Below are 22,562 nucleotides of genomic sequence, written 5' to 3' on the forward strand. Positions count from 1 at the left end.
CAATAGAATACTAATGGAAAAGGAAGGTCGAGGCAGTAAAGAGTGGCAGAATAAAGCTCACCGTTCTTGCCGAGGTGAAGTGAGGCTTTAGCTGCGGCAGCCTCATTGTGGGAAATGCAATAATATGAGGGCCTTGGATATTGCAAAACAAACTGAGGCGCCTCTAAAGAGGCTTCACACTGCTTTCATTTGCTCATACATATCTTGTCACGCATGGATGCAAACACACATGGAATAATACATAAGGAATCAGGAGCGCTTTATTTGTCATTTCACTTCATGCGTACATGAAATGAAACAAAATGCAGTTTCCCCCAGCCCACGGCAGTACAACACAAAGACAAAAACTACAAGAACACATACTCAAACTAACACGTATACCCAAACTAAACAAAAAAATCACTGTCGAAGGGAACGAACGCCAGCCAGGATGACTGTCAGAACCACCAGTCTGCATTGGTTAGCAGTTAGCTTAGCCCGCCCAGCTTCCACGTCTTGTCAGACCGCCCTCGGCGTTTCCTCCTCAGGCAGCTCCAGGCAAGGGCCGTGGTCCCCAGGCCCACCGGACGAACCAGCGCCAGTTCCCCCAGCCAGACACCCTCGACACACCTCCCCTGCAGTCCTCATGACGACATCAAAAAACACCACAGTCAACGCCAGGTGAGGCCGCCACCAGACCACCCTCGGTGTTATCAGAACTGCCGGTCTGCATGGGCTAGCAGTTAGCTTAGCCTGCCCCGCTCTCCCAGCCGATCCAGCGCCAGCTCTCCCAGCCATCAAATGTGGACAAAACTTAGACGCAGATATGGCCAAAGACACTTTATGGACGGTACTGGGTGAGGCCGCCGCAAATGTGAATTCGCACGGCCATCTTCCCACACCGGAAGCGGAACATGCATGTATGTTTGCACACATATATATTTGCAAACACACACACAAAGGGTGTGTGTGTTTGCACACACACACACAGAATAAATGACTTAGGTTTGCTATGTCCCCTAGGCAGCCTATACAACAGCTCACCCACAGCCTGCTGCTGCGGCTTGCCCTGAACCCTGACCAATTGGTTAATTTAATTGTATATCCTCTCCCTGTCGGCCTCTTTAAACTGTACAGCGAGAAGTAATGACACAGACCTGGGCGCCTTGTACAGTCAATAGTGGGATTCTCCTCATCCGTCCTGTGAGGAAGGTGTAGTTTCCCTGCTATTACTATCTGCTGGATTTGTTCAAGGAGAACCCGCTGCAGGTGATCGATCAGCATCACACAGATGTCTTCAATTTTTATGTCTTTATTGTCACCACTACAGCCACAATCCTTGTAGAATAGTTTGATGACTCAGTGGTTCTGTGTAAATAAACATAATAAAATCAGAATATACATGTCCGATCTCTGTCTGAAAATATAAGAGGCACATGTAGAAAATGTAAACTACGTTGCTTTCTCAAAGGTATGACTTAACGCTGTACAAGGTAATACAACTGGGGGGTCCGCGGTGGTGTAGCGGTCTAAGCATCGGCTTTGTGTCGATGCAGTTGCCCACTGGGGACCGGGGTTCGCGACAACTGGCAAACAGCAGATAATGTGGCTGTGTATCAAGAAGGCATGTCTGAGGCTGAAACAGCACATTCCTTCTTGAACAGTGGACTCTTGCCCTTTTGTATCTGTTTAAGTCAGAGAGTACTGCTGGCATCGTGTGTGGCTGCCGCTTCCCCCTCTCATAGCCCCCCCTTCCTATCCACCCCTGTATGTTTGTGCTGTTTCTCAGTTGTCTTGTTTCACCCCATTTATTGTAAAGCGACTGAGTGTTAGAAAAGCGTTATATAAGACTGATTTATTGTTATTGTTATTATTATTGATTAATGCCCATCAGCCGTGCAACACCACCCTCTATTGGCCAGTAGTATGCATGCATGGCATCGATACTGGTGGCTAAACTAGCTGCTGAGCTATACGTGCTATGCACACCTCATTAATTAATGAGCGGACCTATGCGTGGCCGTTTAGTCCATGATTGTATCGGTAATATAGTAAACCAACATAAATCAAACAATATCCTAACAGTATTAACGGAACATTATAGTGAATATGTCACTGCTAGAGAGGCTGCTTTCGACAGCCAACCCCAGATCTATGGAGGAAATGTGAATCAATCCCAAAAAATGTCCTTTGGTTTCTCAGGCGATAACTCACAGGGTTTCATCACAAATAGCACTCGACAGCCGTTACAAGATCAGTGCTCCATCAGTTAGTCTGGCAAAGAAGGGAACTGGATAAGTCTAGCCCCTGGACGTATGTAAGTACAGTCGCCCACCTGGATTTCAGCAGACCTTACTTTGCCGTCAAGTATAGGGTAGAGGTTGGTGACCATTCCTACTGGCCACAGCAATCGAGGCGACTGAGGGTCCATGATTGCGACAGCCTTACCAATGTGTAGGTCTGGCTTGGAATTTAGAACTTAATAAAGTCCTTCCAGAAATTGTAAGCAAGGAGCCAGCTATGGTGCCAATGTCTTCTGACGAGAAGCTCTGATTCAGGATACATCACCAGTGGGAGGGATACGTCTGGCCTTCCAATTAGCAGGGAATTAGGGGTGATCGGATCGGCATCAGCAATGTCTCATGGTATAGCCTAAGGGCTTGGAGTTGTGGATCCCTTCAACCTCAATTAGGACTGTTATCAGCCCTTCCTTTGTCACCATCTGTACCCCAAGTGTTATGCAAGGCTTGTTTTATTTGACGAATCTCTCTCTCACTCCTAACGCCTGCCAAAGTGAGGGGCATTTGGCAGATTGAATGTAGTGGATCTGCTGGGGAGCAAGCTGGGCTGAAGGTCTGATTAGAGGGCTAAAAACACTGCTCATAGTTCACGCTCACTCCCTTTAAAATTGGTGGCCTGATTGGATAGCAGTTCAAATGGATTGCCTCTCCAAGCTGTAAACATCTCAATACCATGAGACAGGAGTCTCTGTCAAGACTGGACAGGATGTCAACATACATGGCCCAAGTATTCATGCATTTGAATAATCCATCCATTCCATCCATTATGCAAACCTGGTCCACCAGGGCTTTGACCTCTTCTTCAGAAGCTAGATTTTGTAGACAGTTGTCTACATAAAAGTACTTGAAGACAGACTCCCTTACCACATAACCAGGCTGAGTGTGGTCCAGGGTGTGTTTTTGAAGAACATATACAGTATACAGTGCGCAAGTGGGCTATTCTTCACGTTTGACATCTCTCCAGAGAAAGCAGAAGAGTGGCTGGTCTTTTGGGAGAAGCCTAATCTAATGGAACATCCTGTGTATGCCACTGCTCATAGCAATAGTATGTTCCCTAAAGCGTAGGAGGACAGCTAGCAGAGAGGAGCCTAGTGCTGGTCCAGGGAGCAGAAGCTTGAGGTCAACACCCTGGAATTGAAAGGAGAATTTGAAGAATACACGGTGCTTCCCATTATGTTCCACCATACGGTGGGAGATGTATCAACTTGCTGGCGTGGCTTCTGTACCACACTCCTGTTTGACAATGTAACCAGCTTGTTCCAACATCTGTGTCTCAGGTATGAAGGCCGTGGCTTGCGCTGTGGCTTTCGAGAGCCTCCTCTCTGTGCTTCTGAGCTGGGGGAGCACGACCTCCTTTGGTGGACATAGTTGAGGAAAGTTCTGGACACGGAGAAAAGGAGTGGCATAGTGGTAGATGCCATCTACCTCCACCCGCTGGGTTTTGTCCTCCAAGTAGTTGATGGCCTCTTGATCTTTTCATCATTTCATGCCTTCTCGCTCTGCCAGGGGAGCACTTCAATCTGCCATAACCTTTCAACTTTTTGGTAAAGGTCTGCTGGTGGAGCCCCATAAGCTGTGAAGAGGCAGTGTTGCTCCATGAGGTATTGTTTAAGCCCATGGGTTGGACCCTGAAGTGTCCATCCAAGGCGGCTTCTGATGGCCACCGGAGCCCTGGGTGGCCCAACGTGCACTGTTTCCAATAGTGTTATTAAGTTGGGGTGGTCAGAACCTACTAGCAAGGCAGGATGGATGCTCTAAAACTGCTGAGTGGAAAGATCCCTCAGGTGCCTGAACTTGCGCCACAGGGCTTTGATAGGATAGGTGTGCTCTCTTAGGCCAAGGTTTGGTGCGGTGAAGGCTCTCTCGATGTTGAAGAACTGCTTAGTGGAATTCACTGGTGAGACAGTGAAAAAGATGGCCGCCCCATGAAGCATCTGGAGCTCCTGCTTCAATATCCACAAGGGCAGGTCTTCTGGTTGGCCTTTAATCCCCGACTGCTGGGCCGCTGAATGGAGAAGCAGGGTGCATTCTGAACTGCTGTCCAGTATGGCATATGTCTCCAGAGTCTGATCGCCGTTCCTGACCACCACTTTGTAGACTTTGAGGAGGATGTGGGGTTCCCAAGGAGGTTTATGTATATGTAGAGCACCTCTACCGCTTCATTTGGGAGAGTGGGCTTGCCTTGTCCTGATTTTGCTTGCTCTGGCTTCTTTTACCCATATCAGCCATTCCTGGGTTTCTGTCTTTGTACTCGTGTAGAGCCAAGGAGGTGTCGATTATTACAAGTTTTACAGCACATTTTCAAGTTGCATTCCACTGCTTGGTGGTTTCTACCACAGTGCCAACAGTGACCATTGTCTTGTACCCAGGTACGTTTCTGGGTAGCACTGAGAATCTTGAAATTGCCACAGTTGTTGAGCGAGTGCGTGTTGTTACCACAGAATGAGCAAAACTTCTTGGAGGTGTGATGGTCAGCTGCTCCCATGGTTATTTCTCCTGGCGACTTAGGGCCTGAGCCCTGCAGGAGAACCAAAACCTTGATGGTTGACTTGATCCCCCTTTTCATCTCTTTGCCTTTTGGGTTAGCGGCCCTCCTTGAGCTACTGCCATACTGTGACTCGTCTTCCTGGACATGGAGTTCATGTTCTAACCAGTCCACCAAATCCAGTAGTGTGGGGATAGGTATCCCTAGAGAGTGGATGAAACGTCTAAAGCTAGACCTTAGATCATGTGGAAGTTTACCCAGCAGGCGAGAAACACTGGATCCATAGTCCAGTTCAACTCTTACTTTCCTTCCCAGCTGCACTAACATGCTGACCAGGGATCTTACACACAGGGCAAACATTCTGAATGACTTGATGTCGCCAATGTTGATGTTGGGGCCATCCATAAGCTCTGCAATGCACTGAAGAGCCAGCTGATGTGGTTGCCCATATTGTTGGTTCAAGGCCGTGATGATGTTTGTGAAGGGGTAATGAGAATTCCTGTGAGAGTCAGCAATGAGTAGAATTTCTTCCAGCCTCAGATGGTTCACTAATATCTGGAATTTAAAGCATTCTGTGGAATGTTGAGGTAGGATATCGTCCAGACCGATTCTCAGCCTGGTGAACTCTCTTGGATTAGGGTGGATAAAATCAGGGATGGTAGGAGCTGGTCCCCAATACGTCCGTTCCTGACCACCAGGGGGACTCAAGATTTCATGTCTAGAGAGGTGGTGCTCAGGTATGTATCTATGCCTCTCCTGTGAATAATTATCTCCGACAGGATAGCCAAGATGACGTGGAACTTATCTGCTCTTGTTCTGGTGACATGGTGGAAGTGGTGTTGGTGGGCCAGTAGGGGGCAGTCTTCCATCTGGTCCTAATAAAAACAACAAATATCAAATCCCAATGCCCCAGTGCAGTGCAGTGATGGGGACACTGTGCTATAGGAGATGCTGTCCTTTGGATGAGACGTTAAAGCGAGGTCCTGACTCACTGTGGTCATGGTGTCCTGGCAAAATTCCCAACCTGGCCTTCTCCATCTGGCCACCTAATCATCCCCCCCATGTAATTGGCTCAATGTTTCCTCCCTCTCCACCCCAAGCTGATGTGTGGTGAGCGTTCTGGTGCAAAATGGCTGCCGTGCATCACCCAAATGGGTGCTACACATCGGTGGTGGTTGAAGTGAGTTACCCCCTTCAATATGAAGCTCTTTGGATGTCTAGAAAAGCACTATATAAATGTACTGATGATGATGATGATGATAATTATTATAGCCATTATGGAGAATGATGGCACTTTCAAGAGGTGGCAGGGCTCTCTGGGGAAAGGTGGTACCCAGCTAGATGACTATTCTCTGGAATGTAGCGTTGTTTATCTCTGTACCCATGATTGGTTGGTCGTGAACAGGGTGTGGTGAGTGCTGACTAATAATCATTGTAGGATATTCTATGTGAGACTATGTCATACTTGCTTGCATTAGGAGGCTGTTGAGTCAAATAGTCATCTCGTACTGAAAGGCAATGATATGACTCTGGGTGAGGTCCACGTTCCAGGTCATGGCCAGGATGCCTGGCTGACGAGGCGGGGTGACATGTCTCCCTTTGCAATGTTGCTTCCACCTCCTGTGGAGGAATGCATGACTTAAGCCTTGGCATAGCACCTCCCTGGGGCTGGAAAGGGGGTGAGAGAACATTAGCATTGTATGATATAAGAGAATAATAGCCACTGCCACTGGCTGTTCTTATTTCACACCGAAAATGGTTCATTTTGATGTGGAACTTTGTTTTCCTTTTGCATTTTTTCCCCTTTCACTGTTGATCTTTGTTTGTCTACAGTTACCTGGGAGATGGACGATTCCACCTGGAGTCAATCATGATCGCCAACCCAGATATACCTGCCTACAGGTAAATCAAATGATGCTGTTGCTCATCAAGAATTCTCTCTGTTCTCTATGTCTGTGATGAAATGGTCCCTTTGAAATGTTTGCCAGACTGTGTTTGCATGCCTGTCAAGCTTTAAGTCAGCTCTTAAGTTATCAGCAATTTGACTGTGTCAGTCAGTATTAATTCTGCACCTTCATTCCCAGACTAGACAAAACAACAGAAAGTCAGCTCCACTCTTAAAATTACTTTAGCCAAGAAAAAGTAATCAATATTTTGTTTGCGCGAATACATATCTACGAATAGGTTCACTTTTTTTTTAAAACCCATACCTCATTAAAACGTTGTCGGACCTGATTGAGAACCTCACATACCTTCTCTTAACTGCATGCGTGCATCAAATTGTTCAGTGGCAGCACATTTCAACACAACTAGGCTGTCTGCACCAGAACCATCGAGGCCCATAAAGTCAAAATTTAAACATTACATTGCATTACATTACAGTCATTTAGCCGATGCTTTTATCCAAAGCGACTTACAATAAGTGCATTTAAACAAATCATGGACCATTCAAAGATATATTTAAACAATGAGGTGACTGCATAGGTGGTAACTCCTGAGGCACATGTTAATGAATAGACAGGGCGTCCAGCAACGTGCCTGGGAAAAGAGGCGCTTGCCTCACATTTTGACACTCATGGCTTGTTAGGATATTCTCATTAATTATAAAGAGCGTGATATATTTTTGATTTTGACCGTCGCTTTGTACACGTGCAGTCAGGACAAGGTGACGGACAACATTTTTGCTGTTCACTATCGAGAAACTTCACTTTGCTGAATCTTCTTGCTGGGCATCAGCCTAGTCCATTGGGGCAATTTTTTAAACCCTCATAAACTATGATGTAGCCCCCTTTTAGAAAAACAGGAAACACGCAGTGGAGACATGTCTCCATTCTAAAAAAGGTAAAAAAAAAATCATGCAGTCTTTCACCTAATAATGTCTCAATTATGCAGCTGTGTGGAGGCTGTAGCTGATGCTACAAGGCTTGCTGCTCTCACAAGTGTGGATGTTTGTAGATGATTGGATTTACTGCGTCAACTGCAAATAATATTTGTAAATTAAATTGGTTTTTGCTCCTACTGAAAATATATTTGGAATAAACATAAAATAAATTAACATAATGTGTGACTGTAATATGAAAAGGATACACCTTGTTTTTTTTTTACCACATACCAATTGTCAGAATGGACTGTGCTGCAGCCCAGCGGGAAGAGCCAGCAAAGGGGTAATTTTCTCAATACCGAAGGATCATTGAGTTTTTGTCTGATTTTAAATTATGACATTTTAATAGGGTCTGTGTTTAAAAAAACAAAAAACAAAACAAGAATCTTTCCTTTAAAGCATTATTTGGCACCCCTTGAAACAATTCCCGGTGGATAAAGGTTGTTAAATTTAACAGATATCTTTGCAACCCCGGTAGCTCACCTCAACAGTAATGATTGCCTTGTCATGATAGAATTCAGTGAGGATAAATTGGTGTTTTGAAAAAGGTCTTGTTTGCATGCAAAGTGAAGCTGCGGTGTCAAAGAAAAACGCACTGCTGCACAGATCACAGGTCCTCCTCGTAAACAAGATGCTAATCACAGGTGAGCGACCTGCGCTGAAGAAAGAGATTAGAGGTTCGGTAATGCTTCCATTTTCTCAGAGATACAGTAACTGCTGTCACACTTGATGGTTTTTCTTGATTGGATTTTTCTCATGTTTTCTTGACTCTCTGTCCTCAAGGTGGATAGCTTTCACAAACAATACATGCTAATGTGTGTAATATGGTTTGTCTGGGGCAGCACGGTGGCGCAGTGGTTAGCACGGTCGCCTCACAGCAAGAAGGTCCTGGGTTCGAACCCCCGGGGTTGTCCATCCTTGGGGGTCGTCCTCTGCGTGGAGTTTGCATGTTCTCCCCGTGTCTGCGTGGGTTTCCTCCGGGGGCTCCGGTTTCCTCCCACAGTCCAAAGACGTGTAGGTCAGGTGACTCGGCCGTACTAAATTGTCCCTAGGTGTGAATGTGTGGGCCCTGAGATGGTCTGGCGGCCTGTCCAGGGTGTCTCCCCGCCTGCCGCCCAATGACTGCTGGGTTAGGCTCCAGCATCCCGCGATTCCCAATTTCCCCTCGGGGATGAATAAAGTATTCTGATTCTGATCCCAACTGGGTTGAGCGGCTTGGATAATGGATGGATAGATGGTTTGTCTGTTTTTGTCTATGCACATATTACATCTACCCCTTGCCTTTGTCTGCCGTTTGTCCGTGTGTGTGTGTGTGTGTGTGTGTGTGTCTGTAGATATGACCCCTACAGTAAGGTGTTCTCCAGAGAGTACTATGACCACAAGGCAATGCGGGCCATAAGGCTGCAGGCTATTGACAAGGCCCGTTCAGCCCAGAGATGGGGCCTAATCTTGGGCACCCTGGGCCGGCAAGGCAGCCCCAAAGTCCTGGAGGTAAGATGATGTACCACACAATTGGTTTATCCTCCTTCTGACTTTTGTCCGTTTTCCTCGGGCCTCTTATGCAATGTGTTGTAATTCGGTTCCTTCGGGGTGAGTTTTCCTGACAAACAGTAAAGACACAATGCCGAGCTGCACAAATAGGACAAGTGGTCTCCATGCTGTGAGCCTGTTATTTCACGACTCCAACGCTGCAGCTGAACAGCCCATAGCAGGCATCACACTGGATACGGGGCTGTTTGCCCCAAGGTTTTGCGTCTAGCGAGTATGTAGGTCAGCGTTGTGTGAACGTGCTGCAGGTGTGTGTCCGTGTTCGTCTACATGCATGCACTCACACGAGCGAGATAGAAAGCCCTTTTGAATAAGCACCTGCACATGTTTGCATGCATGCTGGTCCGTCTGTGGGTTGCTGTAGAAATCCCTTTCCCATCAGCTGCCTCGTCCTCCCGCAGCCCCCCCACCCCCACCACCCCCCCAGCTCTTCCCTTTGTTCTCGCTCCTCCGTTTGATCTGCCCGCTTTTTGTTTTCTTCTCATGCGGTTGTGTTTGACTTTGTTTGGGGCCTAGGCCATGCTTGCCCCATCCGTTTGTGAATTGGTATGCACGGAGCGAAAAGGCCGCAAGAGACTTCGGCTGAGACCTCTGCGCTGCTTCAACTTTCTCCCTCAGATGGATGAGCGAAGTTTAAAGCACACACCCAGGTTTTCTGTCGTCAGTACCGATTTATCAGCCCTGTCCCTACCACGCAGCAGTCCCTTTCTTTTTTTTTAAAATTTATTTCTGATTTTCCCCCTTTTTCCTCCCAATTTAGTGGCCAATCGATCCCTATTTTAATTCAAACACCCACCCTCATACTGCCTGCGTTCGCCAACTGCATCTCTCCAGCCGGCAGTCTCGAAGGAGACGCCTCCCCACTTTTGTGACAAGGCGACTCCAAGCCGAACCGCTGTTCCTCCGACACACACAGAGACGCATTCACGTGACGAACACAAGCCGACTCCGCCCCCCTCCCGAAGACAGCGTTGCCAATGATCGCTGCTTCATCGAGTCCGGCCATAGTCGGATCTGACGAGACCGGGGCGCGAACCCCGGTCCCCAGTGGGCAACTGCATCGATGCAAAGCCGATGCTTAGACCGCTACACCACCGCGGACCCCCTCTTTTTTCTTTTTTTAAAATTTTCCCCCTTTTTCTCCCCCATTGTATATGGCCAATTACCCCACTCTTCCGAGCCGTCTCAGTTGCTGCTCCACCCCCTCTGCCGATCCAGGGAGGGCTGCAGACTACCACATGCCTCCTCCGATACACGTGGAGTCGCCAGCCGCTTCTTTTCACCTGACCGTGAGGAGTTTTGCCAGGGGCACGTAGCGTGTGGGAGGATCATGCTATTCCCCCCAGTTCCCCCTTCCCCCCTGAACAGACCGACCAGAAGGAGGCGCTAGTGCAGCGACCAGGACACACACCCACGGCCAATGGTGTCTGTAGGGATGCCCGACCAAGCCGGAGGTAGCACGGAGATCCGAACCGCCGATCCCCGTGTTGGTAGGCAACGGAATAGACCGCCACGCCACCCAGACGCCAGCAGTCCTTTTCTTAAACATTTAGACTCGAGACGAATTTGACATTGAGCTTAAAATCCAACCTGTAGAGAAGGAGAGGGTTTGTTTTACAGTAGCAGTGGAGGAAGTTTTGGGAAAAAAAAAATACACGGATTTGAATATAGTCCCACCACTCTCCTGTGGCGATGTGTCGAGATTAAGGAGCGGTGCGTTAGATAACCTCTAAAGTGGAGGAGAGACGGTGCTATCTGTGATAGGAGCAGGGGTGTCGAAGCGTCTCCTGATACTCCGAAGGACAGTGGATATCAGCGAGGCTTTCAGCTTTATCTCACCAAAGGTACCTTCGGGGCCACGTTTGCTTTAGGCAGAACAGTATTTGAAGTCGATGTCCTGAGGGTTGTAGTGTGATCACATCTGCCCCTTTTACCTCCGGTCTGTATGCGGCTCAACTACTGTCAAAAGACGAGGTGACCGACTCAAGTTCAACGTCCATGTTCGTTGAATCAAATTGCGTACAACAAACTAACAAAAAAAGTGTTTGACCCCCCCCCTATAAACCTTATTTATGTTTCTGTTTTGTTATACCCACGGAGTTATGGGTAGCACAACTATTTTGTCGACCTACCAAACTGGTATGCCTTCTGTTTAGATAATCAATCCATACATTGTCCAAATCGCTTATTCTGGGGTCAGGGTCACAGGGATGCTGGAACCTATCCCAGCAGTCATTGGGCGACAGGCGGGGAGACACCCTGGACAGGCTGCCAGGCCATCCCTGGGCCGACGCACACACACACACACATTGGTAACACTTTCTATGAAGCTTGTATCTATAACACCCTATAAGCATCGATAATGCCCTATAAGGATCTATTGCATCTATAACGCCCATACTTTCCTATAATGTGTATTAAAGTGACTAACGGCTATGGCTGAATACTGAAATAGCACTGACGTCTCATTATGCATGTCTACAAAACTTCAGCGAAACAAGTTGGCTATGATGCATCATGACATTTAACAGACAAACAGGCTAATGACGACAATTTATAAGGAATAAATCTGTTTTAAATTGACAATGTATCATAAAGGTGGTTATGAGGTGTTGTGAGGGCGTATACATGGTTATAATGAATCTTACAATGACTTATAGCTACACTTAAAGGGCGTTATAGATGCTTATATGGTGTTATAGATGCACGCTTCATAGAAAGTGTTACCCACACATTAACACGTGGGGACAATTTAGTACGGCCGATTCACCTGACCTACGTGTCTTTGGACTGTGGGAGGAAACCCACGCAGACACGGGGAGAACATGCAAACCCCACACAGAGGACGACCCAGGACCTTCCTTCTGTGAGGCAACTGCGCTAACCTCTATGCCACCATGCCGCTTACCTTCTGTTTAAATAAAATCACAAAATGTCGAAATATAATGCCAACTATTCGATTTTTTTTAAACTCAAATGACCACGCTAACAACCACACATTTTTCTCTTAGCGGTTTTCATACGGTCCTCAGGTGTCAGTACCGCTGGTTTTCTATTCTGCCAGTTTGTTAATTACATTCACCTGTTGTGCCAGGTCCAAAAACTGCCTAGTTACAGTGGCTTGCAAAAGTATTCATACCCCTTGAACTTTTCCACATTTTGTCACATTACGACCACAAACATAAATATATTTTATTGGAATTTTATGTGAAAGACCAACACAAAGTGGCACACAGTTGTGAAGTACAAAGAAAATTATACATGATTATAAAAAATGTTTACCAATAAAAAACTGAAAAGTGCAGTGTGCAAAAGTATTCAGCCCCCTTTTCTCTGAGTGCAACCAGTTGCCTTCAGAAGTTGCCTGATGATTGCTGAATGATCAAATGTTGATCTAATGACTAAATAGTCAACCTGTGTGTAATCTAATGTCAGTACAAATACAGCTGTTCTGTGACAGCCTCAGAGGTTTGTTAAGAGAATATTGGGGAGCAAACAGCATCATGAAGTCCAAGGAGCACACCAGACAGGTCAGGGATAAAGTTGTGGAGAAGTTTAAAGCAGGGTTTGGCTATAAAAAGATTTCCCAAGCTTTGAACATCTCACGGAGCACTGTTCAATCCATCATCTGGAAATGGAAAGAGTATGGCACAACTGCAAACCTACCAAGACACGGCCGTCCACCTAAACTTACAGGCCGAACAAGGAGAGCGCTGATCAGAGATGCAGCCAATAGGCCCATGGTGACTCTGGACGAACTGCAGAGATCCACAGCTCAGGTGGGGGAATCTGTCCACAGGACAACTATTGGTCGTGCACTGCCCAAATCTGGCCTTTATGGAAGAGTGGCAAGAAGAAAGCCATTGTTAAAAGAAAACCATAAGAAGACCCGTTTGCAGTTTGCCAGAAGCCATGTGGGGGACACAGCAAACATGTGGAAGAAGGTGCTCTGGTCAGATGAGACCAAAATTGAACTTTTTGGCCTAAATGCAAAACGTTATGTGTGGTGGAAAACTAACACTGCACATCACTCTGAACACACCATCCCCACTGTTCAACATGGTGGTGGCAGCATCAAGCTCTGGGGGTGCTTCTCTTCAGCAGGGACAGGGAAGATGGTCAGAGTTGATGGGAAGATGGATGGAGCCAAATACAGGGCAATCTGGGAAGAAAACCTGTTGGGAGTCTGCAAAAGTCTTGAGACTGGGGTGGAGGTTCACCTTCCAGCAGGACAAAGACCCTAAACATAAAGCCAGGGCTACAATGGAGTGGTTTAAAACAAAACATATTCATGTGTTAGAATGGCCCAGTCAAAGTCCAGACCTAAATCCCATTGAGAATCTGTGGCAAGATCTGAAAACTGCCATTCACAAACGCTCTCCATCTAATCTGACTGAGCTTGAGCTGTTTTGCAAAGAAGAATGGGCAAAATTTCAGTCTCTAGATGTGCAAAGCTGGTAGAGACATACCCCAAAAGACTTGCAGCTGTAATTTCAGCAAAAGGTGGTCCCACAAAGTATTGACTCAGGGGGGGCTGAATACTTTTGCACACTGCACTTTTCAGTGTTTTATTTGCAAAAAACATTTAAAATCATGTATAATTTTCTTTGTACTTCACAATTGTGTTCCCGCTTTGTGTTGGTCTTTCACATAAAATTCCAATAAAATATATTTATGTTTGTGGTCGAAACGTGACAAAATGTGGAAAAGTTCGAGGGGTATGAATACTTTTGCAAGCCACTGTATATATGGCAGGAATACCTGACACAACTGCTGAACATAATCAACTACCTAGCAGGATAGAAAACCAACAGTAGCGCGGACTGCCAAGGACCGGTTTGAAAACCACTGTTTCTGATAGGTTCAAACACAATAACACACTTGCAGGCCAACGCTTGCATCCCTGAATAGCACCTCTCTGAATAAACACCTCAGTGGTACCAGGTTCTCCCAACTTCAAAAGAAGAGCCTGGAAGAAAAAGAGGAGAGGTCCTTGAACCGGTTTGACAAATGGATCTGTTGGATCTCACTGGGTGGTGGTGTTGGGCTGCTTGTGTTCATAGTCTTGTTGTGTAATGCTTCGGGTACTGAGAGCTGGTGAGTGTTAGCCCTGCTGATGAAGTGGTCGACTAAGCAGCACTAGAGCAGAGCACCCTGAAGGACCGCTCATTTGAAATGCTTGAATGAGTGTGTGTGTGTGTGTGTGTGTGTGTGTTGCTTGCGTGTGTGTGCGAACATGTGCGAGTTTACGAGTGTGTGAGTGTTAGCTATGAGCTCATGCCTTGTGGCATTCGTGTTCTGGTTCTCTGCTATCCCACCTGGGACAAGTAGAGGTGGGACGAGTAGAGCCTGAGGACCATTGGACCATCGTCTCTACCGGTCCCTCTGACCTTCTCCTTTTCCCCTCTCTTCATTTTCGTCCCACCAGCACCTGGAGTCTCGTCTTGAGTCATCAGGGAAGTGCTTCTCTCGGGTTCTGCTCTCTGAGATTTTCCCCAGCAAGCTGGATTTGATGCCAGATGTGGATGCGTGAGTATAACTAAACACACACAAACACACACATACATAAATACATATTTAGGTCACGTCACGTTCACCGGGGAGGATGTGAAAAACGACAGGTTAGCCTTCTTAGACTGTGAAATTGCAGTTGGTGATGGGGGAATGTTTATCGCAAACCAATACATACTGATCAATACGTGGAAGTTTGACTCTCATCAGCCACTGGAGCACAAACGAGGAGTCATCAGGACGCTGCACCACTGAGCTGACAACGTCCCCGCTGGGGGACGCCGGCCAGGGGGAGGGGAGAAATCCCACATTAAACAGGCCCTGGTTAAGTGTGGTTATCCTAACTGGGCGTTTGTCATAGCCCATCATAGCCCAGAGTCCATCTGTCGCCATCTTACAGTGCTATGATTGCAACTATTCCCCAATCCTCAATCAAACGGACACATGCACACATTCACTCTGCGTTTACCTGAACCATTGTGCATTTTCTCTTCTAATTATTATTATTATTATTTTGATTTTGATATACGGTATTGATCCCCGTAAGTAAATTACGCTCTGCATTTAACCCATCTTAGCTATGTAGCTAGGAGCAGTGGGCAGCCGCCATGCAGCACCCGGGGACCAACTGCAGGTCGTCTTGCCACACCTCGATCAGGGGCACAGACAGGAGTATCAACCCTAACATGCATGTCTTTTTTGACGATGGGGGAAACCGGAGCACCCGGAGAAAACCCACACAGATACGGGGAGAACATGCAAACTCCATAAAGAGGATGACCTGGGGTGAACCCCAAGGTTGGACATCCACGGGGTTCGAACCCAGGACCTTCTCGCTGTGAGGCGACAGCGCTAACCACTGCGCCACCGTGCCGCTAATGAATGAAGTCAAATTTGCCAATAGCCATCTTATTTTTCCGTTGCGTGGATGACCTGCTGGTAGTCCTGAGTAGTTGTTTGTTTTTTTCTCTCATGCCCTCACTTCAGGTTCAGCCGTAGCTCGAGTTACAAAATGGGACATCCCACAGCATGGCTATCGGGGGTGCTTCTCCAACATAGACCCTGGCATTGCTTTCACCATCTTTTACCCCTCGCTAAATCCCCTCCTCCTTTGACCCCTCTTTTTCATTATCATTATCTCAGCATCTCCACGGTTTTCACGTGCACCGGTGATCGGGTCACTTACGGAGCGACTTCAGCGTACGGGCGTGCTGGCGTCCATCAGGGTTGGTAGAGAGGGAACCTCCTAAAGGTTGGAACCGGGAACGTTTCAGATGTGTTCTACAAGTGTTGTTGTGCACGTGGTAAGAGAATCAGTGGTATGCACGAGTGCACATTTTGTACCAAGCAGCTGACGACAACAGTGTGAATAGCGTCACAAACGGCATTGGAATTCGTGTCTCGGCGAGATGCTGTAATTTTGCCGTAGTAGCAGAAACAAATAGTCGAGCCCAGTGAACATCCCTGCTTGAGACGGGTTGCATGGCTTTGACTCAGAGGACAAAGGGGGAAGGGGGGCTGTGTGTGTGTGTGTGTGTGTGTGTGTGTGTGTGTGAGAGAGAGTAATCGAGGTGCCTACCATTCACAACACTGCTCTCTCTTGCAATAAATTCAGGGAATATTAATGAGCACAAAAAGAGATGAACACTGACCTTGCCCAAGAGGTGAGTCATCTCCTAGCTAGCCATATCTATGTATGTGTTAGGGCAGCAAGTAACAACTATTCTGATAATCGATTAATCTGTCGAGTATATCTTCGATCAGCCGATGAATCTGATAAAAACACAAAACGTTTTTTTTCTATCATTCAAAAAAATGCTGTTCCAATTTGACAATATTAACACAAGTAACAGACCCAAATGTATGCTATGCAACCTGTGCAAAAAATTTATGCGCTTGTTTTTTTAATAAAGTGCACAAAAACAGGTCATTTTCACATTGCTTGAATGGACCTGAGCTGTTAAAATAGTAATAAATTGTGGGGGTCCGCGGTGGTGTAGCGGTCTAAGCATCGGCTTTGTGTCGATGCAGTTGCCCACTGGGGACCGGGGGTTCGCGCCCCGGTCTCGTCAGATCCGACTATGGCCGGACTGGATGAAGCAGCAGTCATTGGCAACGCTGTCTTCGGGAGGGGGGCGGAGTCGGCTTGTGTTCGTCTCTGTGTGTGTGGGAAAAAGCAGTGGTTCGGCCTGGAGTCGCCTTGTCACGAAAGTGGCGAGGCGACTCCTTCGAGACTGCCGGCCGGAGAGATGCAGTTGGCGAACGCATGCAGTACGAGGGTGGGTGTTTGAACTAGAATAGGGAGCAACTGGCCACTAAATTGGGAGAAAAAGGGAAAAATTAGAAATAAATTGTAAAAAAAAAATAGTAATAAGTTATAAATAAGAAAAACGTAAAACAGAAACTAAGTGTTAACGGGCAACATCAAATAGCTTTAACCGACCGCAACACTCTCACACACACCTTCACACACACCCGCTGTTTCTTTTTTTTTATTTTTTCCCCCTTGTCTCCCAGTTGTACTCGGCCCTGTGATGGCCTGGCGGCCTGTCCAGGGTGTCTCCCCGCCTGCCGCCCAATGACTGCTGGGATAGGCTCCAGCATCCCCGCCACCCTGAGAGCAGGATAAGAGGTTGGGATAATGGATGGATGGATGTACTTGGCCAATTGCCCCACTCTTCCGAGCTGTCATGGTCATTGCTCCACCCCCTTTGCCGATCCGGGGAAGGCTTCAGAGTACCACACGCCTCCTCCGATACATGTACCCACATCTGGCTTCCCAGATGTGGGTATGTGTTCTCTCAGTACCGTGCGGCCCCCGTGCCATGCAAGACTGGTTTTACACAGTTTGCGGCCAACACACTCGATTTTAATGTGGAGTGCTCCTGCTGATGGTTTTCGTCAAACAATTTTCTCCACTTCTGCCATGTTTCAAATGTTGTTTTTTTTTTTTTTCTTTCCATGAAGTGACGTAGCCAGCTTCCCGACACAGCGTGCACCAACATAGACCCAACAAATCCATAATGAAGTTCACTGCCAACCATTTTTAAAGTCAAATTTTATCGATTTCATTGATTTGTTGTTGCGGGCCCAGTATGTATGTATGTATACGTGTGTGTGTATGTACGTGTGTGTGTATGTATGTATGTATCGATTTATCTGCTTTTTTAACTTTTACATTTCCTCTTTTTTTGTATGGTATACACACTGGTCGTATCTGCCTTGTCGTTTTATTTATTTAAGGCTCCAATATTTGGTCACTATTGTGATTTCTTCCTCATTTAAGTTGCTCTTAGTATAACAGATTTGGTTTACTCAGCCTGAACCCAGCCAATTTTTGTCTGTAAACAAAGTACCTGTTGGCCATTAGACAACACTAATATACACCGATCAGCCAAAACATCATTAAAACGACTGATAGTAAGTGAATATACAAGTCAAATCAAGTCAGTTTTATTTGACTAGCCCATTATCACAAATTAGAGATTAAATAATATTTATTACCTTGTTACAATGCACCTGTCAAGGAGTGGGATGCATTAGATAGCAAATGAACAATTAGTTTTTGAAGTTGACGTGTTGGAAGCAGGAAAAATGGGCAAGCATAGGGATCTGAGAAACTTCGGCAAGGGCCAAATTCTGATGGCAAGACGACTGGGTCAGAGCATCTCCAAAATGGCAGGTCCTGTGGGGTGTTCCCAGTATGCAGTGGTCAGTACCTGCCAAAAGTGGTCCAAGGAAGGACAGCTGGTGTACTGGTGACCGGGTCATGGGCGCCCAAGGTTCATTAATGTGTGTAAGGAACAAAGGCTAGCCCATCTGGTCCGATCCCACAGAAGAGCTTGTGTAGCTCAAATTGCTGAAAATGTTAATGCTGGCTATGATGCTGAGAGTTTCATTGGGAGTGACAAAGGAGGACAGGATTAGGAATGAGTATATTAGAGGGACCACTCAGGTTGGACGGTTTGGAGACAAAGCAAGAGAGACATGATTGAGATGGTTTGGACATGTGTGGAGGAGAGATGCTGGGTATATTGGGAGAAGGATGCTGAATATGGAGCTGCCAGGGAAGAGGAAAAGAGGAGGTTTATGAATGTGGAGAGAGAGGACATGCAGGTGGCTGGTGTGACAGAGAAAGATGCAGAGGACAGGAAGAGATGGAAATGAAATGGATGATCCGCTGTGGTGACCCCTGAGCAGCCAAACGTAGTAGTAGTAGTTAATGCTGGCTATGATAGACAGATTTCAGAACATCAATGCATGGCAGCTTACTGCGTATGGGGCTGCGTAGCCGCAGACCAGTCAGAGTGCCCATGATGACCCCTGTCCACCATTGAAAGTGCCTACAGTGGTCATGTGAGCCTCAGAACTGGACCTTGGAGCAATGGAAGAAAGTGACCCGGTCTGATAAATTGCATTTGCTTTTACATCATGTGGACAGCTGGGTGCATGTGCGTCGTTTACTTGGTGAAGAGATGGCACCAAGATGCACTATGGGAAGAAGGCATGCACTACCTACCTACACATTGTTGCAAACCAAGTACACCCCTTAGCCCAATATCACAATTTTGCCTCAAGGGGCTTTACAGCAATACAACATCCTGTCCTTAGACCCTCACATCGGATAAGGAACAACTCCCTAAAAAAGCCCTTTAACAGGGAGAAAAAATAGGAAGAAGCCTCAGGGAGAGCAACAGAGGAGGGATCTCTCTCCCAAGACAGACAACGTGCAATGGATGTTGTGTGTACACAATTTACACAATACAACATTGAAAGAGGATAACACAATTATTATGTGATTATAAAATACATGAAGAATATGATGAGGAGGATGCTAAACGGTGTCCAGGCGCCACCGGAACAGCCCAGAACCCGAGCCACGCAACCAGCATCACCATGGAGACAAAAACAAAAAACACATTAGTTACACACCTGAGCAAGAGAAGGATATAACATTGAAACAGGATAACAAAATTATATGGATTTATAAGATATATTAAAAGAAAATGTGACAAGGAGGATGTCAAGCAGTGTCCAGGTGGCAACCACCATCACCATGGAGACCTGGGAGGAGGACAGACTATATGTGCACACAAGGGAGACTCACATCACACCATTCACACACACAGAAGAAAAGAAAGCAGAAGACATCATTCAGAGAGAGAGAAAAGACATGTGAGAGAAGACAACAGATGGCAATAGTCAATAATCCTATATGTCATAATCTTGTAGGCAGAACAGTACTTGGTAAATTCGTTGACACAGAAACCGATCCGGCATAAAGTACATGTCATGAAGTACTCAATTTAAAGGCAACTAATTGTAGGCCAAGGCAAAAAGATGAGTTTTAAGTTGGGATTTAAAGGACTCAACAGACACTGGTTGTCTGATGGCAGCAGGCAGGTTATTCCACAAGAACAGGGCCGTTAGGAAAAGGCCCTGCTGCCACCAGCTGACTTCTTTTTAACTTTAGGTACACACAGGAGCCCTGTATTTTGAAAGCAAAGAGCTCAAGATGAAATGTACAGTTTAAGGAGATCAGACAAGTAAGATGGGGCAAGCCCATTTTGGATTTTGTAAGTCAACAGAAGCACCTTGAAGTCTGATCTAACATGGACAGGAAGCCAATGAAGGGAGGCAAGAATTGGTGTAATATGGTCAAATTTCCTAGTTTAAGTTAGGATTCTAATTTCTATCTGAAGACTTTTAGCACTAGCATGTGGCAGACCTGAAAACAGAACATTACAGTAATCAAGTCGGAATGAAACAGGGCCGTCCGGGTAGCATAGCAGTCTATTTCATTGCCTACCAACACAGGGATCGCATGTGTGAGTCTCCGTGTCACATCCGGCTTGGTCGGCCATCCCTACAGACACAATTGGCCGTGTCTGCAGGTGGGAAGCCAGATGTGGGTATGTGTCCTGGTTGCGGCACCAGTGCTTTCTCTGGTCGGTCGGGGCGCCTGTTCAGGGGGGTGGGAGAACTGGGGGGAATAGCGTGATTCTCCCATGTGCTATGTCCCCCTGGCGATGATTCCTCACTGTCGGGTGAAAAGAAGCAGCTAGCAATGCCACACGTTTCAGAGGAAGCATTGGGTAATCTGCAGCCCTCCCCAGATTGGCAGAGAGGGTGGAGCAATGAACGGGACAGCTCGGAAAATATGGTAATTGGCCAAGTAAAATTAAGGGAAAAAAGGGGGAAAAAGAAAAAAAAAGTCTGGATGAAACAAATGCATGTATTAGAATCTCTGCATTAACCATGGAGAGGAAAGACTGAACTTTAGCTATGTTACGTAAGTGAAAAAAAAAACAGTCTTGGTGATTTCTTTAATGTGCTTATCAAAGGAAAGGCTGGGATCAAATGTAACGCCAAGATTTTTGGCTGCCACACTTTGTGAAATAACAGAATTGTCCATTGATATTTTTACTTGATCAAATTGGTGTCTGTGTCTAGCAGGGCCGATAACCAGCATCTTGGTTTTATCCGATTTTAAAAGCAAACATTTTGGTGACAACCAATTTTTCACAGCAGCCAAGCAGGCCTCTAAATTAGTCATCATTTGAGTGTGATCATCAGCTCTTATAGGCACATTCAGCTGAGTATCATCAGCATAGCAATGGAAATTTATTCCATGACTGTGTATAATTTGGCCAAGAGGTGAAATATAAAGAGAGAAAAGTAGAGGGCCAAGAACTGAGCCCTGAGGTACACCATATTTAATGTCAGAGAATTTTGATGTAATATTACTATAGCAGACACAATGTGTTCATCCAGATAGGTAGGTCTTAAGCCAAGAGAGAGCTAAGCCACAGACACCAAAATTAAAATTTATCCTAATAGTATACAGTGATCAGTGGTGTCAAAGGCTGCACTGAGGTCCAGTAGTAGAAGCACACAAGTCCATAGCTCGAGTCCATAGCTAGTAGAAGATCGTTCACCACTCTGGTCAGAGCAGTTTCATTGGAGTGACAGGCCCTGAAATCCAACCGAAAAGGGTGCGAAACAGTCACCACACACCATCGTTTTAACGAGGCTGCTTTGACTGCAAATGAATAGAGCTAACTGCTAAGCTAGGCAAAGCTCAAAGCTAGTAACAAACTGGGAATGAGAGGCTGCCTACTTAACACAAGAGTCGTCTGAGAAGGAAAACTAGACAATCTAGTGAACTAAGCACAGAAAATAGCTAAATCAGTAGACCAAATGAAGAGGTTAGGGCAGGATATAGAGAAGAGATAATAAGAGAATAAACAGCAGTTATTGATCTCACGAAGCCAACTTTCACAAAGGCAGAAGCCGAAAACGCACACACATAAATGTATCTGTATATATGTGTGTGTGTGTGTGTATATAGATAGATAGATAGATAGATAGATAGATAGATAGATAGATAGATAGATAGATAGATAGATAGATAGATAGATAGACAGATAGACAGATAGACAGATTGACAGCTGATGATTGCTTACGGCATGAAACAGGCTTGTACTGTCTCATAAAGAATTTACTTGAGTCACTGGATATATATATATATATATATCATGCCAATAGACAAATACCACCCCCCCAATTTGATCATTAGCGATCACATGTTTTTGAATTTTTGAATGTCGCACCTCTTCCTTCCCCATTGGATGTTGTGCATGTGATGTGCATGACGAGGCAGTAAATGGTATGTCCTTTCCTTGAGTAGTTTTATTGACAGCTGATGATTGCTTATGGCATGAAACAGGCTTTTACTGTCTCATAAAGAATTTACTTCACTCACTGGATTATTTTGCTCCTTATTTGTTGAGCGCTTTCCCTACCTTATATATATATTGCATTTTTTTTCTGTAAACCATCAAACAAATGAGCGGAA

At 46.0% G+C, this 22,562-nt stretch overlaps 1 protein-coding gene across 1 annotated transcript in view; it reads left to right on the forward strand.

Moving 5' to 3' along the window:
- Positions 1–22,562, forward strand: part of dph1 (diphthamide biosynthesis 1) — a 138,738-nt gene that overhangs the window by 100,682 nt on the left and 15,494 nt on the right. Inside the window, exons 7-9 of the mRNA XM_056283623.1 lie at positions 6,598–6,666; positions 8,980–9,136; positions 14,622–14,722. Coding sequence (XP_056139598.1) covers positions 6,598–6,666; positions 8,980–9,136; positions 14,622–14,722 — 327 coding nt within the window. The remainder of the gene's footprint in view (positions 1–6,597; positions 6,667–8,979; positions 9,137–14,621; positions 14,723–22,562) is intronic.

This window comes from Lampris incognitus, chromosome 7, assembly GCF_029633865.1.
Source record: "Lampris incognitus isolate fLamInc1 chromosome 7, fLamInc1.hap2, whole genome shotgun sequence".
Lineage (NCBI taxonomy): Eukaryota > Metazoa > Chordata > Actinopteri > Lampriformes > Lampridae > Lampris > Lampris incognitus.